The sequence below is a fragment of the Chelonoidis abingdonii genome, chromosome 2, assembly GCF_003597395.2.
Source record: "Chelonoidis abingdonii isolate Lonesome George chromosome 2, CheloAbing_2.0, whole genome shotgun sequence".
In the NCBI taxonomy this organism is placed as follows: domain Eukaryota; kingdom Metazoa; phylum Chordata; order Testudines; family Testudinidae; genus Chelonoidis; species Chelonoidis abingdonii.
This window is the reverse complement of record NC_133770.1, coordinates 14,004,605-14,028,992: the sequence shown is the minus strand read 5'-3', so window position 1 is coordinate 14,028,992 and position 24,388 is coordinate 14,004,605. Positions and strand designations below refer to the sequence as shown.

Here is a 24,388-nt window from a genome sequence, read left to right as displayed (position 1 = left end):
CTGCAGGATGGCTACCTTTAAATCTGCTATTGTGTGGCCAGGGAGACTGAAGTGAAGTGTTCTCCTACAGGTTTTTGTATACTGCCATTCCTAATATTTGATTTGTGTCCTTTTATCCTTTTCCGTAGGGACTGTCCAGTTTGGCCGATGTACATAGCAGAGGGGCATTGCTGGCATATGATGGTGTATATTACATTGGTGGCCGTGCAGGTGAATGAACCAGTGATATTGTGGCTGATCTGGTTAGGTCCTGTGACGGTGTCGCTTGTGTAGATATGTGGGCAGAGTAGGCATCAAGGTTTGTTGCATGGATTGGTTCCTGAGTTAGAGTTACCATGGTGCGGTGTGTAGTTGCTGCTGAGAATATGCTTCAGGTTGACAGGTTGTCTGTGGACAAGGACTAGCCTGCCACCTAAGGTCTGTGAAAGTGTGGGATCATTGTCCAGGATGGGTTGTAGATCCCTGATGATGCATTGGAAGGGTTTTAGCTCGGGACTATATGTGATGGCCAGTGGAGTTCTGTTGGTTTCTTCCTGAGCTTGTCTTGCTATAGGAGGCTTCTGGGTACAAGTCTGGCTCTGTTGATCTGTTTCCTTATTTCCTCGTGCGGGTATTGTAGTTTTGACAATGCTTGGTGAAGATTTTGTAGGTGTTGGTCTCAGTCTCTATCTGAGGGGTTGGAGCAGATGCGGTTGTACCTCAGTGCTTGGCTGTAGACAATGGATCGTGTGGTGTGTCCAGGATGGAAGCTGGAGGCATGAAGGTAGGCATAGCAGTCGGTGGGTTTTCGGTATAGGGTGGTGTTAACATGACAATCACTTATTTGCACCATGGTGTCTAGGAAGTGGACCTCCCGTGTAGACTGGTCCAACCTCAGCCTGCTCCAATACATTTGTTAGTCTATAAGGTGCCACAGGACACTCTGCTGCTTTTACAGATCCAGACTAACACAGTTCCCCTCTGATACTAAAATAATACAGTCTCCCTGGGGGATATTGACCTTAATTATTTTTAAATTAATCCCTATTCCCACTTACGCACCCAAAAAACCCTCTGAACCATCAGGAACATCTACTTTTTGTTACCCTCATCTTCATGCTTCCCTCCTTTTGCATCTTGTCTCAATCTGATCTGTCAACTCTTTGAGTCAGGAATTATCACTAAGACTGCTTATGTGGAAAGCACACTGGAGCCCTGATCCTGACTGAATAATTTGAACAAATCTACTTTATCTAAATATTTTTTTTAACCATTCTCTCTCTATTTGGGCTTCCATTCCTTCCCCCTTGTTAACATTCATTTTGTTAAGTATCTGGTCACAACTTACCTTTTTAGTGAAGAATGAAGCAAAACAGGCATTAAATACCTCAGTCTTTTTGATGTTATCTGTTATTAGTTCTCTTGTCCTGCTAAGTGGAGGACCTACACTTTCCCCATGAAGAATATGGGCATCAGCAATTTACTTCAAACAATTCTACCCACTTTCCAGCAGGATGTTACACATCAGTACCCTGTGTACTTTATGCAACGTACTCTTCAATCCTGTGAAGCTACTGTTTTATGGTTTTGACTAGCTCTGCTGCTTAGTTTAAAAAAATTATATTGTCCAAGCAATTGATTTAAAGGAGTGGCTTTTGGTTTATGCTGAAATAATTTATTCACGTTGACAGAAACCATTTCCAGCACAATAATCTTAAAATATCAAAATAGTGAGAAAAATATGCCAAAAGAAAAACTGCTCCTAGAAATCTTGTTTGAAATATGGATCCATCTGATAGTGTGGCATTTTTTAACAGGGTTTCTATGTGCCACTGAAAGCCACTTTGGCCAAACATGAAGCAATGCAGTATTGTCTCTTTACTTCAGGTTGATAAGGAAGTTACCTGCAATCTGTACTGAGCCATCTTCTCCAAGAAGAATGTTCCCTGCTTTCACATCCCTGCAGAGAATAAAGCAACAATAAGTATTACTTATTAAGCAAAGATACTACAAACTATTTTGCCCACACATGACACAGGATTGGAATGTGGATTTGGCTGGGTGAGGGGATGTATTAGGGCTCTGAAAGTCTCTTTCTGCTTCATGACTTCCTCAGAAGCAGCTCCTCTTATTCTTCTGGAGAAGTTCTGAAAGTGGCAGCAGCTCAGGTGAAGATCAGTTTGTTCCAGGGCTGAACTCCAGAAGCACATATCAGAACAAAATTAGACAAAAACTGCCCAGGGATAGGGATTCTAAATATACTTTTAGTAACAGTAAATTGGAGTTGACAGCATCATTTTGAAAACTATTTAAATAACTATTTAACATCCTGCCAATTGTGAATGTTTTCTAGCTGTGGCCATATTGAGATGACATGTATTTGCATCAGTAGTGCAAGAGCTAAGTAGAGAGTGACCAGATTCCAATCTGCCTTAATCTAAGAACTTAAAGGCATATACATGGGAGCACTAATATATTAATATTAATTACTATTCTGCATGTTAAGCCAATTTGATAACTTAATGGGATTCACATAAGTTATTTAGAAACTGCTGCATTGTGCAGTATCAGTGACAAAAAATAAATCTTATTTCTATGAAGGTAGTATACCGCCAGTGTTTACTGTACATCCTCAATACAGTAATACAATACCTTCCCATATATTACAAGCCTGAAATATGTTTGTGAAAAAGCCCCACTTAGTTGCCTATCACTGATGTACACTGAATACTAGAAAAGTTGTAATATTATAGCATGTAAGTGTGACTTGTTGAAAAAGGTCTTTGGGAAGTGAATTAATTACTTGTTAAGGATGCTGAATGGACAGGCTGAGATAATCAAGTGTTCTAGTTACAGAGCAGGGACATCACAAGGCTGCAGCAGTACAAAGATTTGCCACTATGTGATTAAACCCAGACGTGGATGGGTTCTCTCTGTGGCTTATTCAATTCTCAGTGTGTCTGCTGAGACTGCCAAGAAGGGGGCTATGTGCATTGGTGGTGCAGCTGTGTTGGTCTCAAGATATTAGAGAGACACAGTGGGTGAAGTAATATTTTACTGGACCACTTTCTGCTGGTGAGAGAGAGAGAGGTTTTCAAGCTATGCAGAGATCTTGTTGGGTCTGGGAAAGGTACTCGGGGCTTGGCTACACTGGAGAGTTGCAGCGCTGGTGGTGGCTTTACAGCGCTGCAACTAACACACTGTCCACACTTGCAAGGCACATCCAGCTCTGTAGCTCCCTGGATACAGCGCTGGCTGTACTCTACCTCTGCCTGGGGAGTAACGACTGCAGCGCTGGTGATGCAGCACTGCTCTGCCAGTGTGGCCACCAAAAGCGCTGTTATTGGCCTCCAGAGGTATTTGGAAGTATCCCAGAATGCCTGTTCAACCACTCTGCTCATCAGTTCAAACTCTATTGCCCTGGTCTCAGGTGACTCGCCTTTTAAATTTCCCAGGAATTTTAAAAATCCCCTTCCTGTTTGCTCAGCAGGTGTGGAGTGCAATCAGTGAATCTTTCCAGCTGACCATGCCTCCACGCGCCCCAGCTTGGAGCAATGGCGAGCTGCTAGACCTCATCAGTGTTTGGGGGGAGGAAGCTGTGCAGTCGCAGCTGCGCTCCAGCCATAGGAATTACGATACCTATGGGCAGATATCAAGGGATATGATGGAAAGGGGCCATGACCGGGATGCGCTGTAGTGCAGGGTTAAAGTGAAGAAGCTGTGGAGTGCTAATTGCAAAGCCCGTGAGGGAAACCGCCGCTCTGGTGCTGCCCCCATGACCTGCTGTTTTTACAGAGAGCTGGACGCAATACTTGGGGGGCTGACCCCACTGCCAAACTGACGACCACGATGGACACTTCAAAGCGGGGGGGGGAGCAGAGGAGGCGGCAGCGGGGGGGGGAACCAAGAGTGAGGGTACTGGGATGGGGGGAGACACCCCGGAATCCCAGGAAGCATGCAGCCAGGAGCTCTTCTCAAGCCAGGAGGAAGGTAGCCAGTCGCAGCAGCTGGTACTTGGTGAAGGACAAGCAGAGGAGCGGGTTCCCGGTAAGCGGCTTCTATTTTCAGGATGGAAATCTTTCGGGAGAAGAGGGAGGGTTACAGCTAAATGCATTCATGCCTAGATGCGGAATAGCCCATTGATGTGGTCTATCACGTCGCGGTAATCGGCATCGGTAATCTCTTCAAAAGTTTCAGCCAGAGCATGGGCAATGCGCTTGCACAAGTTTATTGGGAGAGCCACTGTGGTCCTTGTCCCAGTCAGGCTAACGCGTCCATGCCACTGTGCCGCGAGGGGTGGGGGGACCATTGCTGCATACAGGCAAGCTGCATAGGGACCAGGGTGGAATCCGCATTGCTGTAGAAGACCCTCCCGCTCTTCCCTGGTGACCTGCAGTAGCGAGATTTCTTGCAGGATCAACTCCTGTTGAAAATGTTGGGAGACTGTTCAGCGTAGGTGCTCCCTGCAGCTGTTTGCTTTCCCCAATGCACAAAAACCCCAGTACAGCCAAGAAGCAATCAATCAGTCCCCCTTACTCACCATTTCAGGGCTCCTTTGGGTTATGTGCGCTCTCTTTGACATGGGAAAATTATGCTATTGTGAAGACGGTAAACTCCTTCACTGTGTGGGAATAACTGTCTGAGATATAAACTGTCTGAGATATAAACAATGCTGCCTCTGTTAACTGTTGCCTTTTTTGCCTTTCTACAAGCAACCTTGACTTCTCAGATGCCTGTATTATCAACAGCTGAAAGACTCCAAAACCTCCGGAAGAAGCCACGAAAAAGCAAAGACGACCTGCTGCAAGCAGTTATGGATCACTCTGCCAGAGAGAATTAAAAACTGCAGGACTGGAGGGAAAAGGAAAGCAGGATCTGCCAGAAAAACGCAGTGGCCAGGAAGAAAAGCACAAAGCAGCTGAAAAGCACCCTGGTGCGGCAAGCGGACTCTATCCAGGCGCTCGTAGACATTCAGGCAGAGCACTACCGTGCCAACGCCCCCCATGCCAAAGCTCTTTCACTTGTGCCCTGATGTCAACTCAAAACCCGCTTCCCCAGCATCCAGGTTCTTACCACCACCACCAGCTGCCTCCAACACCTGTACATTCACCAACCAGCCCTGAGAACTACGACCCTTACCCTCTGCACTCAACCCCCATCACCATGCAGTATAGGCATCCTGAAGTGCAGCAGTCATTGCACAGCACTCCAGACAGGACATATTCAAACCTGTGACTGTACAGTTCACCACCCCACCCCCCTGCCCTTTTAGGTTCCCAAAACGTTGTGTGTCTGTCAATAAAGTTATTTTCTTTTCAATAAATGAATTCTTGGCTTTGAAAACAGTCTTTATTATTGCAGAAAGTCAAAGATACCTTAGCCCAGGAAAGAAACAGGCACTGCAAATCAGCTTAGGAAAAACAGATTCCTACTAACATTGTAACCACTGCACTTCACTCCCGTGCAAGGCACCAAACATTACTGTTGGTTTTCAGCCTCAAATTCCTCCCTCAAGGCATCCCTAATCCTTGAAGCCCTGTGCTAGGCCTCTCTAGTAGCCCTGCTCTCTGGCTGTGCAAATTCAGCCTCCAGGCATTGAACCTCAGAGGTCCATGCATGACTGAATCTTTCACCCTTCCCTTCACAAATATTATGGAGGGTACAGCACGCAGATATAACCGCAGGGATGCTGCTTTCCACCAAGTCTAGCTTCCCATACAGAGATCTCCAGCACCCTTTTAAACAGCCAAAAGCACACTCCACAGTCACTCGGCACCGGCTCAGCCTGTAGTTGAACCGTTCCTTGCTCCTGTCAAGCTTCCCTGTATATGGTTTCATGAGCCAAGGCATTAACGGGTAAGTGGGGTCTCCAAGGATCACAATGGGCCTTTCAATGTCCCCTACTGCGATCTTCCGGTCTGGGAAAAACGTTCCTGCCTGTAGCTTCCTAAACAGGCCAGTGTTCCGAAAGATGCGTGCATCATGCACCCTTCCAGGCCAGCCTGTGTTAATGTCAATGAAACGTCCACGGTGATCCACAAGCGTCTGGAGAACCATAGAGAAATACCCCCTCTGATTAACGTACTCGGATGCTAGGTGGGGTCATGCCAGAATAGGAATATGCGTCCCATCTATCGCCCCTCCACAGTTAGGGAAACCCATTTGTGCAAAGCCATCCACAGTGTCCTGCGTGTTCCCCAGAGTCACAGTTCTTAGCAGGATGCGATTAACGGCCCTGCAAACTTGCATCAAAACGATCCCAAAAGTCAACTTTCCTACTCCAAACTGGTTCCCGACTGATCGGTAGCTGTCTGGACTTGCCAGCTTCCAGACTGCAATAGCCACCCGCTTCTCCACCGGCAGGGCAGCTCTCAATCTCATGTCCGTGCTCTGCAGGTTGGGGGCGAGCTCCTCACACAGTCCCATGAAAGTCGCTTTTCTCATCCAAAAGTTCTGCAGACACTGCTCGTCATCCCAGACTTCCGTGACAATGCGATCCCACCACTCAGTGTTTGTTTCCCGAGCCCAAAAACGGCATTCCACGGTGCTGAGCAGTTCCGTGAATGCCAGCAGCAATTTCATGTCGTACGTGTCAGGCGACTTGCTATCATCGTCAGACTCCTCATCACTTTGGATCACAAGGAATAGCTCAACTGTCAAACGTGATGTGCTGGCGAGACTTATCAGCATACTCCTCAGCAGTTCGGGCTCCATTTCCCACAGAAATCGCACTGCACAGAAACCGTTGAGAGAGTCGAGATGGCGCCAAACGTGGACGGAAAAACAGGGATTACTGGGATGTGAAGTGATGCATCACGGCGCGTTGGGACAGGAAGTAGAATGACCTGCACCCTCCGCCCCCTTCCCACAACCCACGGCGCCAAAATGGGATCACATGCTCAGTGGGATAGCTGCCCATAATGCACCACTCCCAACAGTGCTGCAAATGCTGCAAATGTGGCCACACTGCAGCGCTGGTAGCTGTCAGTGTGGCCACACTGCAGCGCTTTTCCTACACAGTTGTACGAAGACAGTTGTAACTTCCAGCGCTGCACACCTGCAAGTGAGCCAAGGCCTTAGTGTCACAGCTAAGTACAAGGTGGAACAGATTGTTTAGCATAAACAAATTTATTACTTTGCTAGAAACTAAAATCATGGATCGAGTAGACACACTGGATTTATGGCTTATTACAACAATCTATAACCCTCTAACAACCCACCCCTAGCTGTGTCCCCCCCACCTTCTACACACACACTTCCCTTCCCCCCTATGACGGGAGAGATGTTGACCGGCCACTTCACCTTGAGTGGTTTCTTACCTCTCACCTACCCTCTCTCTCTAACAAGGGACTAGAGACACAAGCTGGGTGAGGTAATATCTTTTATTGGAACCAAATTCTGCTGGTGAGAGAGACAAGCTTTTGAACTATACAGAGCTCTTCTTCAGATCTGGAAAAGGTATTAAGTGTCGCAGCTAAACACAAGGTGGAACAGCTTATTTAGCATAAATAGTTAATGCATATTAATAGAACACCTCACCTTGAAAACTCCTCTCTTTCACCAACAGAAGTTAGTCCAATAAAAGACTACTTCACCCACGTTGTCCCTCTAATATCCTAGGACCAACACAACTACAACAAAACTAAAAACAATAAACGGGGTCATTTATAAGTAGGACAACTGTCCACTGCAAGCTAGACAGACCATCAACTCATTTCACCCAGGTCAAAGACCTAAGTTTGTGTGTGTGCGCACGCATACACACACACACACACCTATCATCAAAAAGGAAACCAGTTTTCATAGTGAAGATGAGCATTACTTACGCACTTTTTCCTATAATTAAATCTCCACACAACGTGGTCAAGAAAGCACTATCATGCAAACAGATCAGCTTCTATATGCTACAGACTTTAAGGTCTCATTTTACAAACCTACATTTATACACTTCCATTAATTGCGAAGAGTATCACAGCACTTTTTTTTTTGGGGGGGGGGGGGGGGAAAAAAAAGCAAATACAACAATGAAATAAAAAATATATAGTCTTAATAAACTGACTCATTACGTAAACTCCAATTATATACAAAATGAACAAGTCTCTGCAAAATAAAAGTGCACTGATATTTGTTTTTTGGGGGGGGGGGGGGGTACAATAATGGGTTAAAAACCATGTTAAAAATATAACTATCATTTCCTCCCCCAATCGCTTCTTGTAATATTGCAGTAAGAGGACATCATTTAAAATCGCAGAACAATTAGCATTTGAGAGAGTTGTTTCCTCTTCTCTGTTTTTAAAGCAGTAAGAAATGAAGCCTTTCCTGAATTCTGTCACAGGCAAGCCGTCTTGGTGCATATGAGGATGGATTCCGCCAGGATTCTGTCCTTAACAGCAGCTGTAGCTGGGAAAGTTTAGAAGGTGCTAAAGGCTGGACTGCAAATGCCACCAGTTCGCTAGCTACAGATAAGGCCTTTGTTCAGCAAGAAATATGTGCTAGATATACGCAAAACCAGTTCCAAGAATCCCTCCTGGCACTTACCCATGTGCAACGGTTGCTCAGTGAAGCCCTCTGGATAAGTAGCAGAATAAGTCACTTCCTACAGCAAGTTCTCCAAGCCATTTCCTTCTGGCTGCCCCTGTGTCTCCTCCAAGACATATTGCTTTAAAACAACTTGCAACTTAAAATGGTGTTGGGGTAGGGGAGAGAAAGGGAGAGTTGTGTTTGGGAGAAACAGAATGACATGCATGGCTCCATGTGGCTGGACCACCTAACACAGGAAGAACTGGTACTCAATGGTTCTTTCAATTTACTAAGAATCCAGCACTGTACATGACAGTAGTTTTCAAGGTAAGATTGGTCCACCACTGGCCTGTGCAATGGTGAATTATGAAAGGGTTTGTACCTTATGCCTACACTGCATCATAGCTGGCTGACCCACTACGTGGAATTTCATGTATCAAGTACTAGAGATAAAACTTGGTTGACATTTATGAAGCAGAGTCAGCTAAGGGAGAAACGTTAACTGTCATGCAGTGTGTTATTTAGAAACCAGTTATGTTTCCATTTATACAGAAACAACTGGGTAACAAGCTCCATGCAGACTTAGAGAATGCTACATTGCCCCACCTTTGCCAGGATATGTTGCTGAATAATACTGGGACATCAAGAGAGTTAAGGCAGGCATTTAGAATGCATCTAGTAAAAATATCAGTAGAAAAATCCTTCCATTTCTTGAATTCCTTAAGTTCTCATAGGTGCTTGTTAAGATGTCTATTAAAATGGTGCTCTATGCCAGTAAGTTAAAGTAGTATGGATTGGATGAATAGACTATAAGGTGGATAGAAAGCTTGCTAGACTGTCAGGTTCAACAGCTCAATGTCTAGTTGGCAGCCGGTATCAAGCGGAGTGCCCCAGGGGTCGGTTCTGGGGCTGGTTTTGTTCAACATCTTTTATTAATGATCTGGACAATGGGATGAATTGCACCCTCAGCAAGTTTGAGATAACACTAAGCTAGGGGGAGAGGAAGATACGCTGGGGGACAGGGATAGGGTCCAGAGTGACCTAGACAAATTGGAGGATTGGGCCAAAAGAAATCTGATGAGGTTCAACAAAGGACAAGTGCAGAGTCCTGCACTTAGGAAGGAAGAATCCCATGCACCATTACAGGATGGGACCGACTGGCTAAGCAGCAGCTCTACAGAAAAGCGATGCCCAACATGAGCCTCACCCAAGCACCTCAGGCAACAAAAAATGCAGGTCGCTCAAAGGCACAGGAAACAGACAAAACTCTGCTGACAGAGAAGCACTAGCTGAACTAACGACTGTTTACACTCTCACTATACACAATATGAAGAAATAAAGAACAAAGACCACTGGGAACAGCTTGCCGCAGCAAGGAAAGCTGTTCCAGCAACTGTCATAGGTGGTAAGAAGGAATGAGGAGGCACAGGGTCGGCTAGGCCCCTAATACCAGCACCACGAGGTCACAGCACCAGGGGGCGCCAGAAATATCCCAATGTGTATCACCGAGGGAAAAATTTCTGGCAACTGTGCTCGGGGTGCACACACACCTACAGCGGAATCGACATGTGCAAGCACCCGAACACTACAGAAAGTGTGTTATAAACATACAGTCATGTAACAGAAAACCTACAGGGAAAGAATTCTTCATTTGCAACATGACAAGTTATACAAGCCAATCAAATGCATGTCTTCTTGGCAAACGCTTGTCTCCCTATCTCCACAGACCACAATAGGTAGAGATAGATGAAACCTATCAAGAAATAATCAAGCCCATCTTCCCTGCAAAGGCAGGTTTTAATCCCAATAGAGGACATACAAGATATTAATATGATACCATGGCTTATTTTAGCTGAAATGTATCACTTCTTTCAGTGGATCCATGCTGTGTTGTACAATTGTCTATTCTCATACCGTACTGAGAGTGAGGTCAATGCCATAGTTGACGTTATTAAAATGTTTTAAGTACAGAGTTCCAGCACAAGAGACTTTTCCATCTATCCTTAGGCTATAGAATAGGCAGAGGTTATGGAAATTTGAAAAAATAAAATGGAAAGCAGCTCCTGATACTTTGTACAAAATCAAGTACCAACAGCCCCAACACGTCTTACACCTAACAAGGATCTCTAGTCACAAACTTCTACTTAGAGAAGGGAAAGAGAACCAAACAAATCAGTTCTAGCCCGATTAAAATATGCCCCCAAAGCCAGACTGCACCATCTCAGGATTATTTGAGTAGCTATAAGACACACTGAATTGCTCATGTAGTAAAAAAAGTTACAAAAATTGTATTATAATAATTCACCCTGTGAATGCTGCTGTGTCTGTCAGACACAGAAGGCGATGCACCAAATGATCTAGTAGTGTCTGCATCAGGAATTCTAGAATAGAAGGGGGCAATAGATAGGTTGCAATTTTACGGTTCAGGATCTTGTTACAATTCCTGCTGTTTTCTACAGATTACTACTACTCACTTTTAAAAGTTTATTTTTCTTCCATGCCACCACTAGCTAGTGGCTAATGCAAGGGACTGGGAGCCCAGAGGCATGGTTTCTATTCTCAGCTCCAAGACCGTGTAGCTGTATGACCTTGGGGAAGTCACAAACCCTTGGTGCTCCAGCTATAAAACAGGGTAAATTACCTCACAGAGATATTGTGAAGCATAACAGATTAGTGTGAAAAGTGGTGTGCAGTGCAAGCACAGAATATCTATAATTAAGTCTGTGAGTCTGTCATGGAAGTCACGGATTCTGTGACTTTCCAGGACCTCTGTGACTTCTGCAGTGGCTGGTGCAGCTGACCCGGGGCTCCCTGAGCAGCTTGGGTGGCGCCCAGGCCAGCCACACTGACTGCTGCTGGAGCAGTCAAGCCAACATGCCCCTTCCTCCTTCCCAGCAGCAGCAGGAATTTGGGTGTTGGAGGGGGCTCAGAGCTGAGGTAGGGAGTTGGGGTGCGGGAGGGGGTGAAGGTTCTGAGCAGTGCTTACCTCGGGGTGGGAGGACAAGGGGGCTCCCTGGAAGTGGCAACATGTCCCTACCTTGGTTTCTAGAGGTGTGGCCAGGCAGCTCTGCGCACAGCCTTTACTTGCACGCACTGTCCCCACAGCTCCCACTTGCCATGGTTCCTGGCCAATAGCAGCTGCAGAGCAGGTACTCAGGGCAGAGGCAGTGTGCAGAGACTTCCTGGCTGCGCCTTCGCCTGGGAGCCGCAGGGACATGCCGGTTGCTTCCGGGAGCCAGGTAGGGAGCCTGCCAATCCCCTTGCCCCCGCCCCTGCGCCACGTTTTACTCAGGGGTATATAGTACAAGTCACGGGCCGTGAACTTTTGTTTATGGGCCATGACCTGTCCATGACTCTTACTAAAAATACCAGTGACTAAAACATAGCCTTATCTATAATTGACTTTTGGTGAGAAACGGAGGGAAAGGGGAGAGGGAAACATGCTTCCACCATCACACCCTACTGGAATAATCAGGCTATTTTAAATGAAAATTTGACCCATACTCTCCCTGCCACCCAGCAGGGGGCTTCTGCCCAGGTGTTCCTGAAAGCTGAGTTTCCATGTCAGAGTCCAGAGGCTAGAAATAGACTGGGAAATTGTCCTGTGTGTTCATCCACTGAATTCTTGGACTTCCTGATCTCATTTCCTCTATAGCAATTGCAATAGAGGGCGAGCACAAAGCTCCTTTAACAGCTATTACAAGCTGTTACATTAATCAATGAAAAGGCATACTGTGGAGTCACAACGTCTGCGTCTTACCTCTAGGGAGCCAAATTTTGCAGTGCCCACTCTCAGGCACTAGTAATGGATGAGAGATCCCAGGTTTGAGCTTGGTTTGCATTTCAAAACCTAATGTCAGATTTAGGTTATGTAAATAGCTAGATATACTTGCTGATGTGGCAATACTGATATATATATATATATATACACACACACACACACACACACACTACAGGGCTCCAATTCTCATATATGCTCATTTAAAACACATTCCTAACTCATATGTCTGTTTATCTGTGAAAATTGAGGGACAGAAGCAGGAGGTGGCTCTTCCCAGTTCTCAACCTCCTTCCCTAAAAGCTGGAAGTAGCTCTCAGGCTAGGCCAAAGTAGTGAGAGGGGAAGTAAGTTCCCTTAATTTATAATTAAATTGGATGTTTACATATGTAAAGGGATCTTTAAAATTGAAACAGTCATCCTTTGAGCCACTGATCTTAAATCAGTGTTGCTTTCCAGGTTTCCACTGCACGTTACATTTCTCCCTCTGGTACAACAATCAGAGACTCACTGACTGCTGAATGTTCTCTCTCTCCTATGTATAGAGCTTTACAGGATTTCTGTTTTTAATAGAAGAGAGGATATGTGGCCTATTATATATTTACACCTTCTATCCAAAACCATTTCTGTTACAGATTTGTGAAATTTCAAGTGTATATTACTAAACTGATATAGTAAGTGGTCTATTTCTCATGCATTAATGGAATTCTGTGATAGATGGCATAAAAATACGAACACCATTTTCCCCATCCTGGAAACATTATAGTCCAGTAAGTAGAGAGCCTGGAAGGAATATCAACCCGGAATAATTCAGGAACTTCACTGACTTTGGGTTTAAGGGATCCCCAATTAAGTAACTAAGTTACACTAAGGAGAGAAAATCTGGGTAATATCCATCTTAAAATGGTCTTTGAAATGGTTTAATCACTGTAGACATGCTGCACGGTAAATGAAAAATGAGATGAAGATTGCTTAATTGACTAGAATGATGTGGGAAGATGCATCTATATTGGGTAACAGTGTTGACAAATCGGAAGGTGCCTTAAATAAGGCAGTGATGACATTCTTGAAGTGAACGATCCTTCCATTTCTAAAACTGAAAAAAGTGGTTTAGTGTTTCACTTGCAATAATTAACAGTTGCTGTGATGCAAGGAGAGGATGGAGATGACCCACTCAAAGTGTCTCTGAACCCCAAATAAGTCTAACAACTCAGGAATTGCTAGAAAATGTCACTAGCTTCATATGTTACTGAGTAATCTCTCTACAGACCACTGAAATCCAAGACACAATCAATCAGAGCTGAACCCACACAGCAAGTTTGAAAGTTGTCCTGGTTACTATTTCATGCATTTCATGATAGATTTTTCTCCATTCATTACTAAGCAGCTTGATTTACCAAGTACTGAGGAGGAAATTCAAACAAGCTTTCTTGCTTTTAAATTTCCTAGTAATTTCCAGGTATGACTAAAAAGAACAAAGGAAAGGAGAATCAGTAATATTAAAATCTTTCATATCTCCCTGCAAGCATCGCTCTCTGGCTCATGACAAAGGTCTGAAGCGAAGAACAAAAAAATAGTGTGGAGTTCATTTCCTAAATACAAATAAAATGCTTTGATAAAGCCAGCACTCACAGTAATGGTGAAGCACTTGACACTTAGGTCAAGGACCACAACGGAAAGGTAAGCAGTGCTGGAAGTGGTCAGAGCCTGAAGTACCAAAGTGAGATTTATACTGAATATATCTTCTAGGTTTTACAAACTGCATACACACAGTGGTATCCGATCAGCCCTCTCGCTTACACGCTTTTATCAGCAGTGACAATTAATATCATCAACAGGCTTCAGAGCCATCATCAGTTCCCTTGACGTGGATAAGGGCACTCTTCAAAGGAACTATTGTTTCTGGCTGTCTGCAGCCTCAGGCAAATGTCATGGTCTCAGGTTTACCTATGGTTCATATTTGCCGTTTGTCTGAGAGACGATGCAGGTTAGGTACTTTTTTAAAATGAATTCCAAAATGATAAAATATAAGTTTCAGCCACCAGGACCGAGCACTAGTTTGCTAGGTCACCACAGTTTGATCTAATTTGGTTCCTGCTCTTAGACACAGAGATGCGACAGTGCCATGTGCCCTCTTATGCCAGATACTGTGCTAGACATGCTGTGAAGCAAGTTTATTGCTTCCACAGATCAAAAATGCTTCGAATCTGTTCTTCCCTACAATGATTGCTTAAGGCTGTAGACAAAAATTCTCATAGCTTTGGATAAAGTTTGCAAATAAAACAGAAATGAGCGACTTATAATGAGCTAACTAGCAGTTACTGCTGTCCCTCATTCTTCTGAAAAAGACGAATACTAAATCCCATGAGAAGAGTGACTTAATCCAGGTTTCTGTGAATTTAGAGTCCTTGAAAGGGACCATATTGATAACACTGACTACCAGCGACCTCTGTTTGTCCACAGAACAAATGTTGCTTATCGGTCTGCCTCACCCCAGACCTAAAACAGCCTTCACGGGTGGCAGGGTAGTTCAGTTTCCATTCCCCTTCAGACACTTGTCTGTCGAGCCCGACTGTGCACCAGTCACAGTAGATTTCTGTATAGGCACTTTCCTATTGGGTACTGGGTTTTGGCAGGATACCAGCTCATTTCCCATAGGCCACAGAATGGCCATAAAATAGTAACAGCTTTCAGCAACTACCAGCTTGGCCTGGTTTCAAACTGGCAATTAGAGATGAAAGGCTCCATATCATGTTACCAATCCCTTGAGCTATTCAGTTCCCATTGGGTTTGCCTTTTTTCAAATGCACTCACTAAAACAAATTTGTAGTGCTGGGGAAAAAAAAGTTACATTATTGTTACTAAAATAATGAACTACAGTACTTAACAGTCTCCACGGCAATTATAAGAATACTGGAATCCTGTTTTACTGCACCACCTACCAGCAGACCTGTCAATGCATTACTCAGCTACAAGGAAATGAAGCTGGTATACACAGTTCTGCCAATACACTTCCAGAGCCACCTTCATAAACCCCTACCAGAGCCAGTTTACTGCAATCAGCAATAGAGTAGGTATTTGTCCAATTTATTGCAGCTGTATTCACATAGAAAGGTGCAATCTTTGACTACTATTCTCAGCCACAAACCAAATTTCTCAGCTGTGACTTCGTTGTAGTTAGTTGTAATATGGGCAGGGAAGTTAAAAAATGGATTGTTAACCTCACACTGTCTCTTTAGCTCCTTCACACGTGTGCACCCCCCCAACCTCCACTCTGCATTTTCCCATTCATCTGGCAAGCACCTATTAAGCCACCTCTTTGATTTCCTTCACCGCATTTTGCCTCTTGCGCCCTCCCAAGTCAGGAGACCAAGCCACCTCATTTGGGCATGAACATCAAGAACTGTGCTTCTTCACAACATTCAGTTGGACACCATGGCACTCTCCCCTACAAGACTGACAATTTTGAAGAGGTAGAATATTTTCAAGTCAAATGACTGCCCTGCATCAGTGTACAGGCAGCTTCAATAAAGAACACAAGTGCTGCCTCTACAGGTAAAGATGAGCCAGCAAGTGGATGTCTAAACGTACTGCTGCCTGTTTTCAATGCAAGGCCAATATTTTCAATATATAAAATTTTTAGTCACTTACTGAACCTTTTCATATTTGGAAAACATTATTTGACTACAGAATTCTGTGATTCTCGGATCCTGAAAAGTCTTAATTTACATACGGAGTATCTGTGATTTATCATTTCATCTGGGTTGAAATTTCAGTTACACAACAGCTAATCATGAACAGAAAAATAAGCTCAATTAAAATAGGGAGAAAGACAGACCTTGAAGGAGTTAATCAGCATGATTCATTTGTCAGGTTGACACAAAAAGTGTCACATGAAAAAGAACTAAACTTAACTTTGACTAATTCATTGCAAGTTCAGTAATTTCAAAAGTTCTTTGGTTACTTTTGCTTTAGTTACACATTGCATGGAGTCATCCATCAAACTCCCGGACCTCTGATAATCCCTGATCATATACACAGAAGAATCAGAGTCCAAATCAGGAGAGGTGCAAAATATCTACAGCATTATCTGGAAGTAACCTGTCGCCTTAGTCATAAAATGGGCTTGTCTCGCTTGTTTCACTTCTCTGGAAACTTCATCGGGTGCAGTCCTGAAGCCCTGCTCATGAAAGCAATCCCACAGACATCAGATTGCTCACACAATGGCTGCAAAATTTGGCCCTTAATCTTGGGCACACTGGCTAGTTCTCAGGTGTTTAATACTTTAGACACTGGCTAGATTCCTAGGGTTTCAGATAGTCAGTGGGGTCACTGTGCTAGGAAGGGAGGATTGACTTCTGGCTCTGGAGGTCAAGTAAGGACAAACAATGGATGCATGCAGTAAGACATGGCCAAGTACAGATGAGTGTATAACATAAGACTGACTGCTTCTGGCTCTGGGGTACTGGAGGTTGTGCCTCCTGCTTTAAGAGACAAACAGCAAGTGTGGCTTCTGCTATTTGAAACCTACAAGGAATTGACAAACTAGTGATGTTAAGGTTGAGAAGCAACTGGAGATAAGCTGCATTTTTAAAATGCACCTCATTAAAGTGCAGCCAACCTTTACTGACATGTACCACTTTTTCCTTTGCTTTTCAGATGGTAAGCTCTGTGGGCAAGGGACTCTGCCTAGCACACTGTGAGTATTACTAGACACACACACCCACCCACCCACTCACTAAGGAAGAGGCGGAGGATTTCAAAGTAGTAGTTCCTGGCTCCATTTTAGGTACTTATATGGCCCTCATTACTGTATATCTGAGCTCACAATTTTTAATGTATTTATCCTCTCAACAGCCTAGTGAGGTAGGGCAATGCTATTATCCCCATGGTATACACGGGGAACTGAGACAGAACAAGACAAAGCGACATGGAGCCTATGGCACAGCAGGCAACTTAAACTGTGTCTCCCACGCTCCATGCTGGCACCCTAAACCTGGGGCATTCTTCTCACAATCAGGAATCTAAGATAAATATGAAACTTCTCACCAGAGATGCTTGTGCTTCACTTTGCCCGCTAAGGAGGTTAAGCAAGAATTTCAGGAAACATTTAAGCCCTCCTGAGATGACTGACTTTCCAACTTCCCCCAAAGAGTACTATCCAACTACTTCTACCTACCCAAAACAGCAACAGACTCACTCTAGTGATAATGAAAAGACGGTTGCTCAAAGCTTAATTGGAAGCAATACTGCAACTATGACAAGCTTGTGTGGAGTGAAAAGCAGCAGTAGAATTTCATTAAGCCAGTTTGCCATGTGGTAACTTAATGTCCCCTTTTAAGGCGGCACATTATTTAAAAAGTACATCAGCTGAATATATATATTCAGTCTCCACTGATTTTACAGCAATAGCTGTTTGTCCTCTGATTAGGTAACGAGTTCTCACAGTCATCCTTTAGGGTGGCTCTGCCAATGACCTGGTGTCAAGGTTGGCCAGATGTGCTACTTACATTTATTCCACAGTACTGTGACTAATTATATTCAGACAATTTTCTGCTAGGTGTGATATATGACTCAAGTGTTCCAGCTACACTTGTGTAATTGACTGAACCAACATTTCATTGTGCTAGATATTTAAAAAAAAATAAGAGCACAAGTAGCTAACATAAGGCTTGTACTCCACAGCCCTGACTCCATTTCACCCTGCTTTATACCTGCACTCAAAACCCCCATGTTACAGGCATCATTCAGATGGTCAGTGATCACCAGATGGATTTCCTCCAGAACCAGAAGATCTTTGGTCTGCTCAAAAAGTGAGTCAAAGTTAGTTATATTAAACACTTCCTGTCAGAACTGCAGCTGCAAACCTTTTTTCCCCTCATAAGAACATATGAATGGCCATAAAGGGTCAGACCAAAGGTCCATCAAGCCCAGTATCCTGTCTTCCAACAGTGGCCAATGCCAGGGACTTCAGAGGAAAAGAAGAAAACCGGTGGTAATCAAGTGATCTATCCCATATTGCCCATTCCTAGCTTCTAGTAAACAGGCTAGGGACACCACTCCTGCCCACCCTGGCTAATAGCCACTGAAGGACCTATCCTCCTGAACCCTGTTATAATCTTGACCTTAACAAGATCCTCTGGCAAGGAGTTCCACAGGTTGACTCTGTGTTGTGTGAAGAAATATTTCCTTATGTTTGTTTTAAACCTGCTGTCTATCAATTTCATTGGGGGGCAGAGCTAGTTCTTTTGTTTCTCACAGGCACATTGCTTTTTTCCTGCAACCAGTATGAAATCCTTTCTTTACAATGCAGAGGGGACACTCTCCAAAACCTTGCCTTTGTAGTTGGATTGGTCAGTCATCCTTCCACCCAGCTTTACAGTAGAACTTTCCAGACTGCTTTGCCCCACATGCTGCTGGTATCACTCTACTTTCAGTGTGTGTATTCTCTTGCAGCGGCATTATGAGATAGCTGTCCAGATTTTCCCAGAATGCACGGACACGAACAAGATTCTGAGTGTGGTACTTGTGACTCATAGTTGTGGACATAAAGATACAGCAATGACACAGCGCAACCAAGTTTGCTGTATTTAATTCGGGACACTGACCTAACTGATTAGAAAAGTACAATGGTATTTGTGGTGTAACTGGATCCAAAATGGATACAGCACGTTTGGCTCCACGTACCAAATGTTTTGTGGAAATCAGTTTTCTGTCAATTGCACTAAAAATCCACGCAATGCCCCAAAGAATCTTTACCATAATTAATTTCATTACAAGTCAAATGAAGAGACCATCACCTCTTTTTTAATGAAGAGTATTTTTGTTTGGGACTGGTACAATTGCTGCTGGAATACTGTGTCCATTTCTGGCACCCATAATTCAAGGACGTTAAATTGGAGAAGGTTCAGAGAACAGACAAAAGAAAGATTAAAGGAGTAGAAAATCTGCCTTATAGTGACAGACTCAAGGAGCTCAATCTATTTGTTAAGCTAAAGAGAAGGTTAAGGGGTGACTTGACTGCAGTCTATAAATATCTACACAGGGAACAAATATTTAATAATGTGCTCTTCAGTCTAGCAGAGAAAGGTATAAAGATGATCCGATGGCTGGAAGCTGAAACTAGGCAAATTCAGAAACAAGCCATATATTTTTAATGGTGAAGGTAATTAACTGCTGGAACATTTTACCAAAGGCCAGGGTGGATTCTCTCTCACTGATCGTTTTTAAACCCAGATTGGATGCTTTTCTAAAAGATGTGTTCTAGGAATGGTTTTGGGGAAGTTCCATGACATGTGTTAAACTGTAGGTCAGACTAGAACTAGATCGTAACAGTACCTTCTGGCCTTAGAATTCATCAATCTATTAAAAGTAATTCCTACAAAAAAACCTAATTTTAAATAAAGACAGTGACAACATTAGTTGTGCATGTCAAAAAGATCATACTGAAAAATTACCAGCTTCAAAACACCAGCTAAACAGATCTATTGAAATGCTCAGCAGAGCGTTTTTGCTATTTACCTAAAATGTTGGTAAATGTTTTCAGTTTTTGACAAAAAACTTTCAAACATCAAAAACAGCTTTCAAAATCTCAACTCTCATTTTTAGTTTTGGGTTTTCATCAAGCCACAAAGTTTTCATGGAGAGTTTGGAAAACCTGAATATTTTAAATATTTTCCTGAGAAAAATTAACTTTCTGACCAGTTCTACTAGTCACTCAACTGTAGTAGAAATGACATTATCCCAGCATTACAAGAGTAATATGTATGCGTGTACCAAAGCAGCAGGAGACCAGTATCTTCCCCAAATCCATGCATTTCCCAATATAGATTGTTCTCCAGCAGATACCTCATGGCTGGAATGAAGTGTTAACTTAAATACATACTGAAAATAGAAATTAAAAGTAATTTCATTCTCTTTACTTACAGACTACACTGACCCAGCATCCTCCTTGTTCTGTTCCCAAAGTAAGCTAAGCCCAGCATAATCAAGAAGAAGAGAGTTAATATGGGATTCTCATTACAAAGGTAACAGGGTTTCGTTTTCTCCTTCACTTAGATGAAGGGACACAATTATCCAGTTTTAAAACTTTCTGGAATCTTTTGTACAAGACACTATCTGATATGAAGTTGTCCTGTAAAGGATGCAACTAGCCTTTTATTATAGTTGGTTCTGGAGCAGCAGTACCTATTAAGGATACCCCTCACTTCCTATTGTCAGACTCTGTTTCCAGTTGCTCAAAAAACTCTGTCACACTAACCATTTGGGTTGAAGTTTTCCATGCTACATCAGGCTGAAGGTTTTGGAAAATTTTAGCCAAAATGGTTCAGCTGCTTCTGAGAATGAGTCTAAGGGGAAAAAATGCCATTTTGCCCATAATAAATTCTAGAGACTTTTTCTTTGAAATTCTCTAGCACCTCTGTGCTCTGGAACAAGGATGTGAAATTCGGCAAGGGATGGCCTTAGTGTTAGGTATGTGCCTTTTGCTACTCCTGTGAATATCTGCCCTAATTCGGCCAAGCTACAAACCTCTGAAAGTCAGTTTGTACATGCACAGTAGAGACTTGCTAGACCAGTGGTTTTCAACCTTTTTGGATTTGCAGAACCCTAAAAAATTTCAAGTGGAGGTGTGCACCCCTTTGGAAATCTTAGTCTGTGGACCTACAGGGGACCACAGGTTGAAAACCATTGTGCTAAAGCTTGCTACCAGCTAACAACTATGAAGATTCCATCTGCATTGAGCAAGTTCCATCTTCTTGAAGCTCCTACATGTTACCAACTGTGCATGTGCCATTCCCACAGCATGACTGAGCATGCTCCAGCCCAAGGCGAGAGGGTCAGGATGACTTTCCCTGTAATTGCTGCTCCAGGCCAGGGTCGGGCCAGACACCAGAATTGAGAGCAGGGAGCCTGTCTCTCTTTACACTCTCAGTGACACCATGCTAGCCCCAAGCAGCATAGAAGAGGAAGCAGTCTGACTTGAATGCAGAGGGGACAAAGGCCGGGCCAGGAGAGTGGGAAAGGATTACACTGGGACAAGGAGTCTGGTGAGACTGGGACTGGAGAGCAGAGAAAAACTGACTGGGAGGGAAGAGGGGGAGCCTGGGACTGGAAGCTGAGGGAGAACATGGGGGGGAAGAGTGAAATATGACTAGGAGGCAGTGTGGGAAACGGGGGAGAGGAGGGAGACCTACAACAAGGTTATGGGGGGGGCTGTGGAGGAACTGGGACTGCCTGGGCAAAAAGATTGGGGCAAGGAGTCCAGGGAGGAAGACAGTGTATGACAGCCAGCTTGGGGGAGGTGGGGAGAGATTGGACAAGGAGCCAGGAGGGGAGAACTAGGATGGGATGGACAAGGAGACAGGGACTGGGTGTCAGGGGAGAAGATTGGGAGTTGGACAGCGGGCCTGGAGGGGGAACTAGGACTGGCTGGGCAAGGAGACGGGAACGGGATTAGACACATAAGGAGTGGGACAAGAAGCCAGAGGTGGGGAAATGACAGGAGGGAATGGGGCAGAGGGGTTAAAATTGGAGGAAGTGGACAGAAGAGTCTGTGACCACTAGAGAACACTCTCTTCCAGAGCTTAAAATGAAACTCAAGATTCCCGAATCTCACCACGCCTCACTTTCACAGATATTTGCTGATAACCACTGGAAAAGTATTGCATCTCCTCCTCCTCTCGTGCTGGTCCACACAGAGGAAGACAACCTACCACTGCTATCATGAATTCAATTAGCTCATATGGGAAAGGTCCATGAAATGGATCTAAAAGTTCATATGCAGCTGATGACCCACATGGGTGTCAATATGATGCTATATGACAATTTGTTTTCTCAGTTTGTTTTTTTAATAATCTAGGAACTAAGAGCCACATTAAGGATGCAAAATTAAGCACTCAAAAATGAGGAAATGCCAAAACTATTTATTTACATGATCACATACTATTTTTCCCCACAAGATCCGCCTTAAACAGTGCAGAGGATGGGCAGTGCTCATTCAATGAACAGCTACTCAATATTTTGCTTTCATCTCATTGTTCAGTGTGTGGCCCCATGTCTTGTTCATTGCATATTATACAAACCCTGCTCTGAAGACAGAAGTATTAATTTCCTCATGGTCTTCTCTATAGTGCTTAACACTATAGTATCCAAGCGATTCACAAACATTCATTAATCAGATCCACAAAACCCATGCGAGATGAGTAGGTATTATTCCCAGTTGACTAATGGGGAGCTCAGGCACAGCAAGATTAGGGACAAAGGTATTCATTAATTTTAAGTGCCCAATTTGAAATGTCTACCACATGATTTTTCAGAGTACTTAGCATTATATTACACTTTATATATTCAAGCCCAACTCCCACTCACTTCAGCTGTGAGTGCTCAGCACTTCTGTAAACCAGACCCCAGGGTCTCAAGTTGGATACTCAGCAAATGAGGAACACACACTTTGTGACCACCTGCAAAACGTTTGATTTAATTGGATTTGCCCAGCATAAAACAGGAACTCTGATAGAGTCAAGGACAGAATCCAATCCTCCAGGGCAGCATTTGACTGAGTTAACCATCCTTCTTACTCCTGCAATCCCCTGCCTTGTTCACTACACACCTTTCAACTTCTTTAACAAGTGAGGAAGGGGTTCAACAGACAGTCTCCTTTACTACACAGCCCTGATTCATCCCCACAGCAGGTCCATCCTGTGCAGTGAATGAGGCAGAGTCCTGTGGAAAAGTCAATATGTGATCCTTTAATTAAAAACTACATCATACCATAAATGCATATGCACAAGGGGATTTCCTAACTTTTGAGCGCTTGACTTTGTAACCTTAATAATGTTCTTTTAACATAGCGTTGTGCATGTAATTCAAATATACTATACTCTTTTGCCTTGCCCCTCAGGCCAAAGTATATGGCAGCCCCTTTCAGTATTGTTCTTTTACCTTGGCATACTGTACTGTTTCAATTCCCTCATTTCTGCCAAGCCCTACATATAGCATTACAACTGGTTTAAGCCTTGCTCAGAAGAAACATTTTCCACAGATACTGTGTGTGAGCAAGCCAAGAAGTACTTCTACAGTATTTGGAAAGCTTTGCACTACAGGAAAGCAAAAAAAAAGTACCTGTGGATTTGTCCATTTTTATGCAGGTAGTCCAGCCCCTCCAGCACCTCCTTTAGGATTGTGGCTATACTAGGTTCATCCAGGACTCCATTCTTGTGTTCCCCTTTTGCCACTATGTGTTTAATAATATCCAAAACAGAGCCTAGAGAGAAGACAAAAGTCAAACTTGTTCTTTAGCTTAAACTGGAAGGAATTATTCCATGTGATTAAATGCCATCTACACAGTCATCTTGTGGGTAAATCAAGGAAGCCTGGGAAATAGTTGGAGGGGTTAGGGTTAAAGTCAGTACATCCATTTTATTTCCAAATAAAAATCCAGATAAAAGGATACCTTCTCCATTCCAAACGGGATGCACTGAAAGGACTTTTACTTGCACTTTCTTCATGGTTTTACTGAAAGTGTTTAACCCCCCATTTTAATCTGGTAGGTGGTGGGGAAGGTCTTACAGATCCTCAATAGTAAACACCCAAAAACATATACTTCTAGCTTGACTGAAAAGTTTGCCAAGAAGTCCAATACCAGGTAAATGCCTTATAGCCTAAAGGGCACCTAGTCTGTCAGCTAGTAGTAAGAGTTAAAGTTCATTCTGACTAATTTGGAATTAAAATCACAAAAGAATAGTTTGCCAGTTGATACAGATACTGGGGCACAGATGCTGAGGAGGCAGCTGTTTTGGCACTGATTCAACTTAAGAGCAGGGAGAGGAAATGAAGAATTGGGGAGGGAGTTGCCACTATGCACAAACTAAAATTTGGTAGAATTTTATTTTCCAGTTTCTAAAGACACATTTGGTACACAGTTGCTAGCATTCCTAATAGCATTCCTATTCCTAATACTTAATGGTGAGCATCTCCAACAGATGGAGAGAATATATGAATTTAAAATTTTGGTAACAAATTACTTCCTCACTATGTACAGAACTGGAATAGAGTTTAAATCCCTCCTGAGATTCATTAACACAGCTCCTCTTCCAGAAGGGATGTGAATTAC

At 43.6% G+C, this 24,388-nt stretch overlaps 1 protein-coding gene across 3 annotated transcripts in view; it reads right to left on the bottom strand.

Moving 5' to 3' along the window:
* OXSR1 (oxidative stress responsive kinase 1) overlaps window positions 1-24,388 on the bottom strand; it is a 126,104-nt gene that overhangs the window by 40,448 nt on the left and 61,268 nt on the right. For all 3 annotated transcript variants that reach the window (XM_032784041.2, XM_032784043.2, XM_075062177.1), the window contains 2 exons: window positions 23,398-23,539; window positions 1,884-1,939 (listed from right to left, as the gene is read on the bottom strand). In XM_032784041.2, coding sequence (XP_032639932.1) covers window positions 1,884-1,939; window positions 23,398-23,539 — 198 coding nt within the window. The remainder of the gene's footprint in view (window positions 1-1,883; window positions 1,940-23,397; window positions 23,540-24,388) is intronic.